The sequence below is a fragment of the Tympanuchus pallidicinctus genome, unplaced genomic scaffold (genome assembly GCF_026119805.1).
Source record: "Tympanuchus pallidicinctus isolate F22 unplaced genomic scaffold, pur_lepc_1.0 scaffold5, whole genome shotgun sequence".
NCBI classification, from domain to species: domain Eukaryota; kingdom Metazoa; phylum Chordata; class Aves; order Galliformes; family Phasianidae; genus Tympanuchus; species Tympanuchus pallidicinctus.
Window position 1 is genome coordinate 71,825,430 of NW_026294769.1, and position 16,867 is coordinate 71,842,296.

A 16,867-nucleotide genomic window follows, 5' to 3' on the forward strand; every position below is an offset into this window, starting at 1 on the left:
ACCATTTTCCCTAATTCTGATCTATAGAGGATTCACCAGTATTGTTAGTTTTCCCTCAATTACATGCTGGAAAATGAAATATCCTGCATTATGAACTGCATTTAACACTGCGATTAAGTTTAATGCTGTCACCTCCAATAAAAGTAACGTTAGAATGGAAGAGTGAAGAATGAATGCAATGACTGAATGAAATAAAAGAATGAATGAAAACTTAAAGCTATTTCTGGATTTGCCTGTGGTGATGCTTGACATGTGGTTCCTAGAAAATGACTGTAAGTACTGTCCTCAGAGCTTACGTATAATCACTGGTTTTGTTATTCAGCCAGTTTCTACAGGGAAAGAAAAGCTAAATGTTTGCCCTATATGTTAGGACATGTAGCCCTTCAAGATCTGTCTATAATTGTAAATCACACATCTCTAATACATCTTTCACATAGGAAGACCATTAGGAAAACACAAGGTCTCTACTTTGTTTTTGCAGCCAGTGAGATAAGTTGCTTTTGTTTCACGTAGGAGGGGAATTTCAGAAATGCTGCTGTAAGATTTGTGTACAACAAGCAAAATGCTGGCAATCTCTGGTTTAAGAGGTATTTCTCAAATTTTAATGCAGGAATATCCCAGGCCCATCCTATTCCAGGTTTAATCAAAAGCCTATTTCAAATTCATTCTACTTCAAGTTCAGTAACAACATTTTCTGCATGGCATTTCTACGTTTGATAATTTTGCTACAAAATGCAGGAGAGTACCATCAAACTGCTAAATGGTTGGTCTCCAAATTTTGGTTGCTTGCAAAACATTGTAACATAAATCAAATAAAGATTTAAAAAATACTGCACTGTAAGTAATTACATTTGCTTCCATCTGATCATTTTCAAATCTAACCACAGGATTTGTAAGACATATTCCTTGGAAGAGTCCTGGTTCTCCTCATTAAACTTTGTAGGCTGTGTTTCCTTGATGTGATGATATTAATATATGCAACTTAAAACCACATCTATTTCTACATTTGGTTTGTTGCCCGGCAGTAAAAAGAAAATATGTCATAAATTTCAGAGAACATTGAACTTGCTGGTGTTGAGCAAGATTATGTTTTCCAATTATGTGTGATTTACTAACCTCGCTAATAGACAACTTCATTTTCCACAGATGTCTTAAATCTTAAAATCAATTTTAACTACATATTAAGAACTCTCTCTCCCCCCTCTGACATACTTCCTTTTTTATGATTCTTCATGTTTTAAATACTTTTTTCCTTCTCTGGTCACTTTATCAGATGAAATCACAACCCTCACTGTCCACTAAGAGCCACGTTTTTCCTCCACCTGACAACCTTCCAGGCTGACTTCATTGAATCATAGAATGGCCTGGGTTGAAAAGGATCACAATGAACATCCAGTTTCAACCCCCCTGCTACCTACAGGGTCGCCAACCACCAGACCAGGCTGCCCAGAGCCACATCCAGCCTGGCCTTGAATGCCTCCAGGGATGGGGCATCCACAGCCTCCTTGGGCAACCTGTGCCAGTGTGTCACCACCCTCTGTGTGAAGAACGAAGAATTTCCTTCTAATATTAAGCTAAACCTCCCTGTCTCAGTTTAAAACCATTCCCCCTTGTCCTATCACTATTCACCCTCATGAACAACCACTCCCCCTCCTGTTTATACACTCCCTTCAAGTCCTGGAAGGCCACAATGAGGTCTCCCCAGAGCCTTCTCTTCTACAAGCTAAACAAGCCCAGTTCCCTCAACTTATAGGAGAGGTGCTCCTGCCCCCTGATCAATTAGTGGCCCTCCTCTAGACCTGCTCCAAGAGTTCCCCATCTTTCTTGCGCTGGGGGCCCCAGGCCTGGACTTCTAACCTTTACAACAAAATTTCAGTGCTATCAACTTTTAATAATACTCTTTGCCTTGCATTTGATGAAGCAAAGACAGGATTGTCACATTCAGATGAAAAACTATTTCAATATACTTTTATAATTTTAGGAACGTAGTATGAATTAAGCATGTCAAATTTGAAAGTAATCTTGAAGTGCAGATTTTCTAATTCTGAACAAGAGCCAGTCATTTTTTAATCAAAACCATTTAAAATATTCATTCATGTTTCAGTGTGAGCACTTTTAATAAAGTAAACCCTTCAACGTAGCCATCAATATAGGAAAAGCTTTGAATAATCATAAAATCAATTTTGTTGCGCAATGCTGGGACAACATTTCTTAGCTAATACTCTGAAAGGCTGCATTACAATGATAGCTCACATAAGGAGCATTCACACTAAAACACCAGTTATTCTTTCTGCAGAAAAGAAAAACTCAAAGCAAAGCAAGGCTGTGACAACAAAGAGTGTGAAGATAAAAAAAAAACTCAAGTAGCCGATTGTACCGTATTACATTCAAGTAACTTAGCAATAACTTCAAAAAATTCAGAAAGGCAGGATGAGAAAAAAACATTCGTAAAATATTGCCCTATTCATTATATACATTAAGATGACAGTTTTCACTGTTAATGGTCAAAGAATATTTAAGATACCTTGCATAAGATTGTCTCATTATTGGTACTTGCCACAGACTACTATCACTAAAAAAGCTGATTTGTACAAGACAGTTAAGGTCTATAATACGTCATATGAAAACACAAAGATTACTTCAACTGGTTGAAAATAAGAAGAAAAAGAAGAGAGAAACAGAGTGTGCATTACATCCTGGAAGACTGGAAACACACAGCATTTTACAATGCCTATAACTGTTGAATGGGAAACATTCCTGCTAAAATTTACATTCTGAAAGACAATGCATCTCCTTGTCTAAATGCGTACACACAAAAACTCTTCATTAACCAGACATCTTCATCACTGCCACCTTCTGGGTGGGAACTACTGAGTTGAAAAGACAATCGTTTAAATCCTCATCCACCCCATGCATTAATAAATCAACATTAGCCTGTACATACAATACATACTTCCTGAGGGAGCTCATTACCTGACCACATGATGACTGCATATAGGTTTACCTGGCTGCAGAGTGGTGAGATTGGGGAGATTGAAATTGTAGCTCACTGAAAGAAAATCCTACATAAAAATCCTGCTTTTTATTTAAGTTAAATCAGGCACTTAATCAATACTACTCTTTCAATATTTTTTTTTTCCAGTGAGCTACAGCTTCTACATTAAGACATCTCTTGTGTTATACAAATAGGATAATATATTCAATAGCAATTTCAATTTGAGTAAGTATTAGGAGTGAAAACAAATGAGACCTGCAAACAGAGTACTTACATGCATCAAAATACCAGTGAAAATCACCACTTAGGTTGGATTTGCAAATACAGTCCCCATGACTACAAAAGCCTATTTTATAGAAGGTCTGAATGTGGTGTTTGGCAGCAAAAAGAAGACTAAACGAAAACAACTAAGAAAATTTTTCAACAGTGCAAGAGTACCAAGGGAAGATTTCCAAGCACAGAGCCCAAGCTACAAACAAGGTCAGTGGGACTCAGCAGAACAAAGATGACTCCCAAGGGACCTGAGCTGTCAAGGCACATGAAATACACGCTGTTTGTTTCACTGATGATGACCAGGGCAATCATCACCAAAGACATCATAAAAACACATAGTACCAAATCTTTGAATCCTCTGAGGAGCAGATGACAGATAAGCATGATTCCAGACGAAGATGTTCATGGTGAAAGTTTGACATGTTTAGAACACAACAAATTTAAAACATTACCAGTTTCAACCTTCCCATCCATAAGTCAGATGTGTGTACAAGTTTTTACTTATGTGTTATAGATGGTCCAGATACTTGGAAAAAAGAATAGCATTTACAAGAAAGGGATTCTGAGGGACCTTATCAGTTTTAATAGTTAACTCAGACAATGGTGATGGACTGCTGTTCCTCAAAATCAATCCTCTCTAGGTCATCAAATTAATTAAAACAAAGAGCAGTGAATTTGAAAACAAAGACTTTGAAAACAGTTTTCTTACAGATGCAGCAATATTTTTCCTGCATCTTTCCACGGCAATAGAAAGTCTGGGGATAAAGCACCACGTGTTCCAAAACAACTATTCTGGCCATGTTGAGAAACTCAGATAGAAGTCACATTATCAAGACCCTTCAATATTGAAGGAATTCAATAGTTAATTGTTGGAACATCATTCTAAATGCAAAATAAAGACTTACAAGGACTACTAAAAAAACTAGTAATCCAGATATCAATCACGATGGGAAATACGCCACAACTTATACTGCTACTCCATGAAAATATCTTAGTGAAATTTAAGAACACGCACTGTCAAGCAAAGGGAAAATTTTAGCATCAGCCACCATTCCTACAAAATACTGAGACCACAATTACAGGCAAAAGTACATACTCAATTTGCACATTTACTATCACTTGAGCAGTGATACTTAAAAGATATACACCTTACATTTCTCTTCAGCTAAATCATAAGCAGAACATCTAATGGAAAAAAAATCCTAGCAAATTCTTCTGTGTTGCAGATCATCAGTGAATGAAAATATTATCTTTCTCATGCTGCCCGAAATTACAACCCAGTACGTCCTCGGAAGAAATCATCAACAGATTTTGACATTACTCACCCCACTGGAGAGGAGCCAACTGTAGATGCTCCAGGACCAGTTGATTAAGAACGCCTTCCACACTTGCTTCCCCTTCACGCTTCAAGGAAGGGTAAATTAGAATTAAGGAAAACTTTGATTTGGAGAGAAAAAGAGCTTGCAATATGCACAAATTTTATGACTGCAAATTAAAAGTGCAACATCAACATTCATTAATGATTACAGTTCTATATTTGGGCTTATTACTCAATGAATTGACTAACAATAGGAATTAAAGCTGTTCGTATCTTCAGAATATAAAAATTTTATTCCACTGAGGAGCAATAAATACAAAGTTGCAAAGATAAAAAGTCTCTGAAGTGTACTAAAGAGCAAGGGAAAAATGTCTGGAAGCTCTGAAAACGCAGAATCTGGAAGTATGCAGTGCAGGATTCCAATTCAAAATGACCAATTTAGAACAACCTGAAAACCTGAATGATGAAATACAGAACAGAACAAACGTGGGGTAGCTTAGTTTTGAATGATGGCTTGGTGTGAGATCTATGGATATACAAGGAGTGTTATGCAAGGCAGAGAGAGTTTGTCCATACAGGGCGAGCTTCACAACAGAATTGCACAGGCATGTAACCTGCAAGCTTCCCTCCTACACAGTCCTGCATGAACTCAGCAACAAGCTCAGACTGAAGTAAGAAAAAATTAGGAGATCTTACTCTACAGACAGTGAAGAACTGAAATCAACTGTTGGGAGTAACAGAATCTCTATTTGTATCCGTCTTCAAAACAAGTTACACAAGTTCTGATATAAAAGGTTAGGTGGCATCCACCGGAACACAAAGATTACATTTTCCAATTAAACAAATTAAGAAGAGTAACTATAAATAATACATAGAAATTATAATATTAATATAAAGATAATAATGTGGGATGTATCAGCCAACGTGCATTTGTAACAGGAAGAGCATCGGACTTCTTATTTCAAATTCCCTGACTTCAGAAGGACACGGGATACATAGGGCTCCGTGCAGAAATCAGAATGATTTCGTATTTAGCTGAAGTTTTACATTCACTGACTTTGGCATGGCTTTGTACCACAAGAAGCCCCTGTCTCAGGTAGGCAGAGTAATAGCTGGGGTTGGAAGGGTCTCTGGGTCCATCTGGTGCAACCTGTGCTGAAGCAGGAGCACTCAGAGCAGGGTCCCCAGGACCGTGCTCAGGCAGCTCTGGAAGATCTCCAAGGAGGAGACTCCACAACATCTCTGGGCAACGTGTGTCAGTGCTCTGTCACCAGCACAGCACTGAAATGCACCCTGATGCTCATAGAGAACCTCCTGGGCTCCAGTTTGTGCTCATGGCTTCTTGTCCTGTCAAGAAGCCCCCATGGGCTCGTGACCAATCTGTGCTCTCCCTTCAGATATTTAACTGCAGGATAAAGTGGACGTGGAGCGATCACAGCTCCTCTATGGCCACACACACAACAGTTAAGCTTCATGAAAACACCCCTTTTCCAACTTAGGAGTCTTCTACTGAAAGAACAGGTGAAGTGATGTCCAAATGTAACAACAGGGTGAACTCCTAGGAAGATGCCTCAAGGCTTCATCCTACTACTCCAAAAAACTGGAAGTATCTTTCTCAAAAATAAGCAAGCAAAGGTAGAGGAATCTATGAGCTCAAAACTCTACATGGAGAGGTACATCATCTGAACCATGAACTATGTTCTCATCTGCATCACTGAAAAGAAAATGAACAAGTACTGAAGACAACTGATTTTTAACAAGGGACATAATTTTACAGGCTCTCCAGGAGGCTTCAAAAAAATTATTGAAATCTCACATTAAAATAAGATCTAACAGCCAGTGGCTGAGACTCAAGAGCTCAATGAGATGACAGAAGAAGAGAATCAATACAGTTCATACCATTCTTGCAACATTTCTTTGTAATAGCCCTTCTTATGATCTGAGAAAAATGTATTAAATAGCTTTAATTTCCCTATAAGATCTACAAATGAAGAATTCACAAACCCTAAGAAAAAAGTCTGAAAGCCATAAACAACACTACACAAAACCAAGTATTTGGAAAATCCAACGCAGTTGCCTGACACCTCATAAAAACACTGCTGCTGTAAAATAAGACCCAGGACACCAGCACAGCAGAATAATGTCCATAAAGCAAATTATAGGATAGCGAATAAGTAACAGGAAGTACTTTAAAGATATGGCAGATAAATAATTCTGTTATCTCATCACCAATCTAGGAATGTAATGAGAGAAAACACCAATAAAAAAGCAGGATTTTAAAGAAGTTTTAAAACAGAGCAGCAGCCAGTAACTCTAACGTTAAACTAACTTAACTGCAATTTACTTAAAATGGCTCACAGTGGTGCCTGGAATATTACAATTTTTTACTGCTTAAACGTCCATGGAAAGCCTAATGTCTCAGATATCAACACAACATGACTATTAAACAGCTGATTCTCCAAAGTTTACTATTGGTAAATGATATCAAACCAGGTCCACGCATTCCTAAGGAAAACGTGGGTTTTTTTTTTGCAGTTTCAAATTCAACACATCTGCAGGTTATTTCTACAGCCAACCACTTCTTGAACTTGATGCAAAATGTTTTCCTATGCATGTGATATTGCCGTAACAGACATAAAAATATGAAATGTCCCTTCAGGTGAGTGGAATAATCAGAAGAAAGTCTATTTTTTGGCCATTACTCCCAATGTATGGCAAGTGTTTACAGGGATTTTAAAAGATAATACACAGCTATACTTCAATTAATAAAACCAATGACCTGCTCACACTTTTTAAGCCCTTTGTCCAGGTTCTGCTCCCTGGTACAAGACAACAAAATATTCCCTGGAACACTGAGTTGCACAAACTAATTCAAAAAACAGCAAATCCTCAACAGTAATACCTAAAATCTTGCCCGCAAAGCATCCTGTATCTTAAGTCCAGGTCAAGCTCTGCTGCCAAGCAGACTCAAAGGCAAAAATCAGCGAAACAGAGAAACCTGATATGGTTAGATGGTCTGAGCATGCCTAATGGTTACAAACAGCACTGAATTTCAGTAGTACTGAGATCTTTGTCTCTTGACTGTGCCAATACTGAGCAAACTGAACAGTGCAGCAAACACATCCCCTTGTAAGTGAAAATTAACCAAAACATTCAGAGACAAAATGACAGGAAAAAGAGAGGAAAACTTAATTCAAGTTTGCTTATTTCTAAGCTAAGTCTTTTGATATCAATAAAAGCGAAACAGCTGGAGCAGGGAGTGCTATTATAGCCTTCCATTGTTTGCTCACAGTGCAATCTGATAAGTGACAGAAGACTAAGATCCAGAATCCAAAATTCATTAAAAAAAAAAAACAAAAAAAAAAGCCAACCCCCCACCAAAAAACACCAAAACCAAAACCTTGCACACATACAATGAATTACAGGCTGTTGAAGTCCAACACTGTACATCCATCTACTCATAAACCTACACACATTTTGCTGAATTGTCAGTGCCATCACAAACCTGCTATTCCACTGCAGTCCCATTTTTAAATGCCTCTCATCTCCTCGGTCTCACTTCCAACAGCCAACTCTTTGTTATTAACAGCACATGCACCTGTCTGGAAAGAAATAGATGACTTCCAGTTTCCAGTGCAACTCTTTAGGCTTGGAAATTCAAGATATTTTCATTTGAACAATAAGACTAGTTTCAATTAGGGCCTTAGAGCCAATGAACACACCAGACAGCATTAGAAAAAAGTAATCCAATTTCATCATGTAGACACCCTTATTTCAAGTTTTTTAGCAACAGACAGTATCCAACGTAAACTGTCCCATAGTGAAAACCTGAATGACAGTCAAATGAACTAGTTACTTCCCCTACAAAAAATTTAGTCTTTAATACTATCTTGGTTGTCTGGTGTGTGGCTGGGTGCCTACAACTGTAACGCAGCACGTTACCCAAAATCTTCAGCCTAAAAAGACAGGCCAGTTTTTGAAAAGATTTCTATATAACAATTTTCCAGTTGCATACTAGGAAAAAAAACATCTCAGAAAGAAGAGTGAGGCATTGGCACAGGCTGCCCAGGGAGGCGGTGGAGTCACCATTCTAATAAATGTGTAGATGTGGCACAGACGGCCAAGGTTGAGTGGGCATGGTGGTGATGGGCTGATGGTTGGACTGGATGATCTTAGTGGTCTCTTTCAACTTCATTGATTCCATGATTCTGTGATTAGTGATTTTTTTTCTCTCTGCCATGCAGAATTCCACATCTAGCATCTTTCCAAAACAATTTATTTTCAGTAATCTATTTTTGAGTTCTTTTGCAAAAAAATACAGGTGGAAGCATGCACATAACCGTAAACAAATTAGCAAATGTTCATAAATAAGATTAAACTAATGAAAAACAAATCTAGATGATTAATGATCAGAGTTTACTTATAGCAGTAGTCTTAGTCATATTTTAAGCTTTCTACTTTATTATTATAGTGGTACTTCATTATTAAAACTAATTACATGCAGTTAGTGAGTTTCCTAACTACTGCAAACTACTGCTGATGTTAAGATGATGTATGGGAATATAAAGCTCCATCTAATGAAAGTACCTCTTAGGAAACCTTTACAGATTTTTAAGAGTCAAAACACGTAACGTTTTCCTAATGGGAGATTCATAATTATGATCAATATGAAGTCATTAAAAGCTGAACAGACAGATATAGAAGTGCATTTCAGTAACAGTTACCAGTGGTTTGCTGTCAAACCCAGAGAGAATATCAAAGGAGATGACTCAAGTTTCCGTCCAATGCTTAAAAATTCTGATTGGCTACTTGGACAGTGAAATACAAAAACATTTATGAAATTTACATATTTGGAAAAGATATGTCAGTGTTCAGAAACTTAATAAATGAGGGAAATCAGATGAAATTAAATGAAAGCTGGAGTAATGAGTTGGTTATGTGTGGTTGGCAGCCCTGACCATGACAGAGTGGGGGTTGGAACTTGATGATCTTTAAGGTCCCTTCCAACCTAAGCCATTCTATAATTCTGTGATTCTATGCTCAAAAGCAGTCAAACACAGGATACTTGGAAAAAAGATACTGGCCTCAGAGCAAGCATTGTATCTGAAACATGAGTTATGCAGCCTTTATTCCACGAGAAGCCTCACCTTAAGTATTGCTTCCAACCTTGAATTCCACGTACCAAGAAGAGAATAGCTACGCTGCAGAACAATACCAGCAACATGACTGAATGAAAATGCAATTAAAAAAGAAAAAGATAGCAATTAAGTTTAAATATAGAAAAGAAAAAAACAGCGGAAGGAACATGGAACACAGTTTTTAAAACTGTAATAAAATATTTCAAATACGACAGACTTCACAGGAATCACAGAGATTAATGCTGAGGTTAAAAAAACTGTTAAAGATTGAGCATGATACTTAAGGTAGCATGGAAAATCTCATTTTTAAGGCCTTTTAGGGCTAGACTCAGAATATTTTCATGAGTATGATTCCAAAACTTTATCGTCTCACTTCACTGAAATTGAAGTACATTCACAAAATCTGAAAATTTCTCAGTCTGAAAACAAAACCTGGGGAGAGTAAGAGATAGGGAGAGGAAAAGGACTTTATTTTTCAGCAGCCATTTTCTTATCCAGTTCACTGCATGGCTGTACAAATCACAGAACAACCTGCAGTGGAAGCCAACTGCAGATGTCACTGCACAACCCTATGTTCAAAAGCAGTGAAAACAGTACATCATCAAGGCCTTGTTCAGATGTTTTCAATACCTGTAAAAACAGCAATATTATAGCACCTATTGACAACCTGTTCTACTACTGGATTGGCACTATGCAAAAGTTTTTTTCCCAGTGCCTTACTGGAATTTGTCTGGCAGCAACACGCTACACTCATCCTTTCACTGAGCATCTCTCACAGTCTACTTCAGTCTTCAACACAACCACCCCTTAAAGAACTTAAAGAAAAAAACCTGATCCCCAAGAATGGAGGTCACAAGGGCAGCCTAATCATGTCGGTAGCCTCCGACATCATAGTTTCAATATCTCTGTCACACTGAGAGATCAAAGACATAACATTCCACATGCACACATGGAAGTGTCAACGGGACAGTGGTGAGGCACTGCAACAGGTCACTGACACAAGCTGTGGGTGCTCCATCCCTGGAGTGGTCAAGGCCAGGCTGGACAGGGTCCTTGGCTACCTGATCAAGTGCCTGAGTTAGTGGGTAGCAACCTCGTCCATGGTGGGGGTTTGAACTAGATGATCTTTGAAGTACCTTCCAAGCAGAGCCATTCCATGATTCTCTAACAGTCTTTTCTATTGGCTTGTTGCTATATTCTCATCCATGCAGGGCAAGACACAGCGAGCCTTCATCCATACAAGGATACGACACCAACTCACAGATGACAGGAACCAATGTCCTTTTTTTCTAGCCATCTAGTTCCTAGTCTATACTAATGCACAGAACAGCTCCACTGCAGGTGCAAGAGTTTCCTCTTTCGTTGTTGAAATTAATAAGGTTATTCCAATTCTCCATCTTGCTCTGAATGGCATCCATTCCCTCCAAGTTTCTAAGTCTCTGCAATTCAGGCATCCATATGCTCCCAAACATTTATCTCTTTTCAGTTGCTCTCCCACTACTCTACAGGCTTTGGTGTCCATCCTGTGAGGTAATAAATTTAAAGCCAGACACACAAGACTTGCCAGTCTGCCAGCAAAGATGTTCTTATTTCACTTAAGAAATAAGAAGAGGCACCCAGAGTTACAGGATGGGGATGGACTGGTCCCCAAGAGTTAGTCAAACAAAAATAGACACAAAAGTAGAGCATGAATAACTTTGTGATGCTATCTCTAACTAAACCTTTCTGTGCTTCCCACAAAAAATCCCGCCAGCCAGCTGAACATTGATAAAACCTTGCATATTTTGCATTTCTTTTTGAAAAAAAATGCAAGGATTTATCAGTGTTCAGCTGGGGATCACTTGTGTGTGACCAAGTTTCTCTGAAATGAGTGTGAATATATCTGAGTTTCTTCAGTTAAAATGCAGAATGCACAGGTCCATGGAATATTCTGAATAAGAAGGAATAGTGAGTCTAACAAAGAGCATAGTGTGTAAAGAGCATAAGGAAAGGCATAACCTGCCCTTCAAATACCACATGGAAAATGCAGTGTTTTTTAACTCCAGATTTTGAAGAAACCAGGAGAAGGAGTATCAATATAAACATGAAGAGGGGTGGCCAGCAGGGACAGGGAGGTGATTGTGCCCTTCTACTCTGCTCCTGTGAGGTCCCATCTGGAGTACTGTGTCCAAGTCTGAAGCCCCCAGTACAAGAAAGACAGGGAGCTGTTGGAGAGGATCCAGAGGAGAGCCTCAAAGATGATCAGGGGACTGGAGCATCTCCCCTACAAAGACAGGCTGAGGGAGCTGGGCTTGTTCATCATGGAGAAAAGAAGACTGTGGGATAACCTCATTGCAGCCTTTCAGTACCTAAAGGGAGCCTACAAACAGGAGGGAAATCAACTCTTTGAAAGGGTTGATAACTGCAGGACAGGGGGAAATAGTTTTAAGTTGAGGGAGGGAAGATTTAGTTTGGATGTCAGGGGACATCTCATACTATGAGAGTGGTGAGGTGCTGGAACAGGCTGCCCAGAGAGGCTGTGGATGCCCCGTCCCTGGAGGTGTTCAAGGCCAGGTTGGATGGGGCCCTGGGCAGCCTGGTCTGGTATTAAATGGGGAGGTTGGTGGCCCTGCATGTGGCAGGGGGTTGGAGCTTCATGATCTTTGAGGTCAAAGAATGGTCCTGGCCATTCTGTGATTCTGTGATTCTAAGAAGAGGCAGAGCACTCAGAACCAAAGACAGCACTCTGCAGACTTTAAAGAACACTTGTTACAGATGCCTTGATCCAAGAGACAGAATGCATAGAAGCTCCTTACAAAAAATATAAATTTTGTTTAAAAATATTTATAAAACATGAATAGAAGCACAAGTTGAAAATATTAGTCACCTTAATACTACGTGTGCTCCATCTGTTCAAATCCTGTGTTAAAATAATAAACCTTGGTTGTTAAGCTGAAACCAGATGCCATCTACCAGATGCTAAAAAACAAGACAGCATGTTCTTAATTTAAATTATCTCAATACACCTATAATCTCAATGACACTCTAAGTTAAATTACTTCAGAATTTTTTCTTAATTGAAACAGCATGGCAGTAAGCTCTCACCGAAGGTCTATTTTCCTACTAATTTTCGTTCTATCAAAAATGTACAGAGGTTAGAATGAATAATATGATGTGTTGTCTTTACCTCCTGCCTTCAGCCCTCCAAAAGTATATGAAAATTGATCAAGTATTACATTACTCTCATAAATGAAGCACTCAGAAATCTCATCACTTGAAGCCCTGAATATCTGAATGAATAAAGCAATGGAAATGTACTTTTCATATTGGAAGATATTTTTGATGCTCCTAAATACGTATAGATACAACTTGAAATCCTCATTATTTGTAACTGGTTTTGGCCCTCACAGGGATTCTATATAAACTTTTCACTGCAGAGAACGTTAAAAGGATGTTAAGATACTTGAAAGTATCCAGAGGAGGGCAATGAAGATGGTAAAAAGGCTGAAAAGCATATCCTATGAGGAGATGCTGAGAACACTTGGGTTGTCCAATTTGGAGAAAAGGAGGCTGAGATATAACCTCATTGCTCTCTGCAACTTCTTGGAGAGGAGAAGAACAGAGGGAGGTGATCCCTATTCACCCTGGTAACAGATGACAGGACATGCAGGAGTGGCATGACACTGCACCAGGGTAGGTTCACACCGGACATTAGGAAAAATTTCCTTACCAATGATGGTGATGAAAGACTGGAGCAGGATTCTAGCAAGGTAGTTGATGCCTAGAATCATAAAATCGCTCAGGTTGGAAAAGACCTTAAAGATCAACGAGTCCAACCACAGCCTCACCACACTACCCTAACTCTAACAACCCTCTGCTAAATCCCTGAGCACCACATCCAAATGGTTTTTAAACACATCCAGGGATGGTGACTCAACCACCTCCCTGGGGAGCCTATTCCAGTGCTTAACAATCCTTACTGTAAAGAAGTGTTTCCTGATATCCAACCTAAACTTACCCTGGTGCGACTTGAGGCCATTTCTCCTCGTCCTGTCACCTGTCACCAGTGAGAACAGAGCAGCCCCGCTCTCGCTGTAAGCACCTTTCAGATATTGGCAGAGAGCAATAAGGTCTCCCCTCAGCCTCCTTTTCCCCAGACTGAACAGCCCCAGTTCCTTCAGTCTCTCCTCATAGGCCATATTCTCCAAGCCCCTCACAAGCCTTGCTGCCCTCCTTTGGACCTGCTCCAGCACCTCCATGTCCTTTCTGTACTGAGGTGCCCAAAACTGAACACAGTGCTCGAGGTGAGGCCTCACCAATGCTGACTACAGGAGCAGGATTACCTCCCTGCTCACCACACCATTTCTGATACAAGCCAGGATGCCATTGGCCTTCTTAGCCACCTGGGCACACTGCTGGCTCATATTCAGCCCAGTGTCCATCAATACACCAAGGTCCCTTTCCATCAGGCAGCTTTCTAGCCACTCCTCCCCAAGCCTGTAGGGTTGCCTGGGGTTGTTGTGACCAAAATGCAGGACTGGACGCTTGGCCCTATTGAAACTCATGCAGTTTGCCTATTAGTGTTCCAAAAGGCATTTGGTCAAGGCCCTCAATAATATGCTTTAACTTTTGGTTAGCTCTCAAGTATGCAACCAGTTGGACTAGATGATCTTTACTGGTCCCTTCCAACTGAAGTATTCTTTTCCATTCAGTGTCATCCATACACTTATAATTTGAAGCATTTGTTCAGGTGATGATTTCATATACTATCAAGGAAATACTGTAATGATCTAAGGAATCGTAAGCTTCTTACCAAGCTCACCAAGTCGATTTACATAAAAGGTAAAAAAACTGAGCTGATGTTTTTCTTACTGTTTCTACCATACATCCAGTTCTATTTTAAGATTAAAAACACCTGGTGCAGGAGATACTCATCAGCTTCTCTTTGCTTACTTAAGAACACTGAATCTCTTAAATTCTAAACTACTGAAGGGAAACAAAGCTTACAAAGGTAAGCTATCTATCTTTATGTCTAAAATAATAACTGCTGGCCAGTATCAAATTATTCTAGTGGAAGGACAGCTTTCTCAGAAATTAATTTTCTTAGACTTAGCCCAAGTGAGAACTGTGCTGTTTTGTTTTTTTCCATAGTTAACACCTAAATGGACTTATTGGGTGGACTATTCAGTGGATGAAGAAGTGGCTGCAGGACCAAGTCCAGAGAGTGGTGGCTCCATATCTGGACGGAGATCAGTGACGAGTGGTGTCCCACAGTGGGCAATGCTGAGACTGATACTCTTTAATATCTTCATCAGTGACACTGACAGTAGGGTTGAGTGCACCCCTCAGCAAGTCTGCTGATGACAACAAGCAGCGAGGTGTGGTCAACACACCAGAAGGATGGATGCCATTCAGAAGGACCTCGACAGGCTTCAGCAGTGGGCCCAGGTGAACCTCATGAGGTGCAACAAATCCAAATGCAAGATCTTGTACCTGGGTCTCAGCAACCCTCATTACCAATACAAACTGGGGGATAAAAGGATTGAGTGTAGCATTGCCTCCCTGGAAGGTACCAGGGAGTACTGGTGGATGGCAAGCTGAACATGAGCCAGCAATGTGCCCTCGCAGCCCAGAATGCCAACCATATCCTGGGCTGCATTGAAGGAAGCATGGCCCGCAGGGTGAGGGAGGTGATCCTGCCCCTCTACTCTGTGCTGATGAGGCCTCTCCTGGAGGACTGCGTCCAGATGTGGAGTCCTCAATACAGGAGAGAGATGAATCCATTGGAGCGCATCCAGAGGAGGGCCACAAAAGTGATCCAAGGGATGGGACACCTCTCCTGGGAGGGCCGGCTGAGAGAGCTGGGGCTGTTCAGCCCAGAAGAGAAGGCTCAGAGGTGACGTGATAGTGACCTTTCATGACTTGAAGAGGACAGGCTCCTTAGCAGGATCTGTGGTGACAGAACAAGGAGAATGGCTTCAAGCTTAAAGAAGGTAGATTTAGGTTAGATATAAGGAAAAAGCCTTTTACACTGAGAGTGGTGAGGCACAGGTTGTCCAGAGATGTGGTGGATGCTCCATTCCTGGAGACTTTCAAAGTGAGCCTGGATCAGGCCCTGAAAACAACCTGATCTAGCTGTGCACGTCCCTGTTCATTGCAGGGGAGTTGGACAAGATGACCTTTAAAGGTCCTTTCTAACTCTAAGGATTCTACAATTCTATGGAAGATTTACTCTAACTGAGACATGAAACATACCGAACAACACATGTTTCTTCAAGAATTTTTAAGCACAGAGATATAATTCAGTGCCTTATGTGTTAGAGCACCTTTCATTCTAGGAATAAAGAAAATATTCACAACAAATCTTAAAAGCACTGAAACTAATTCTTGTACTTAATTTGACAAACAGAATTTCTGTATTATTTTCTTAATTTTCTAAGGCGTTGACTTATGTGTCAGCCATGATAGCCTGAATATTAAAACTGGGTTTAAATACAGAACACCAAAGATATGTAAACAGTGTTGCTCAGCAACAGAAATGAATGAGGATGTAGTTTTACACCCTGACAAAATTAATACAACTGCACATTCAATTCTGACATGAGAATTCAGCTATGCTATCAAAGAATATTTATATCTCTCCATAACAGAAAAATTTTCTGAGCAAGTTCCAGTTAAATATTGACATTTTTGCACAAATGGAATTCTTTCTGAAATGTTGCCTAGGGAGTCTGGATGGAAATAGGCACTAGGAATCTCATTTATATCACACGTCTTCCCTTTGACTAATCCTGTGCAGATTTGTGCAGTTTTAATAATTAGGAATTAAAAAAAAAAAAAAAAAACATTTCAGATCACTAGATAAAATACAATTATAAGCACAAAAACACATCTCTAAGGACAAACCATGATTTAATTGCCACTCTTCTCTCAATTCCTGGCATCAAGCAGATGTGAGGATAATCTGAACAAAAAACATCAGTCTCCTGAAGGATGTTGAGTATCAACACACGATTTGGGGGAATACTGGCTGCAGGAAATGTTTCCCTGATGGCAGGGAAAAAGTGTATTTCTGAAAGCAAAGTGTAACAGTTTAATGGAAATCATAAAATTTACAAAAACACCATTGGCTTATTCTAACTCTAAACTGAATGCATGTGAAAG

The 16,867-nt window shown here is 39.7% G+C and overlaps 1 protein-coding gene across 4 annotated transcripts in view; it reads right to left on the reverse strand.

Moving 5' to 3' along the window:
* The window catches only part of TRAPPC9 (trafficking protein particle complex subunit 9), a 468,020-nt gene that overhangs the window by 244,458 nt on the left and 206,695 nt on the right, over positions 1-16,867 (reverse strand). For all 4 annotated transcript variants that reach the window (XM_052703585.1, XM_052703584.1, XM_052703586.1 and 1 more), the window contains one exon: positions 4,594-4,684. In XM_052703585.1, the coding sequence (XP_052559545.1) occupies positions 4,594-4,684 (91 nt within the window). The remainder of the gene's footprint in view (positions 1-4,593; positions 4,685-16,867) is intronic.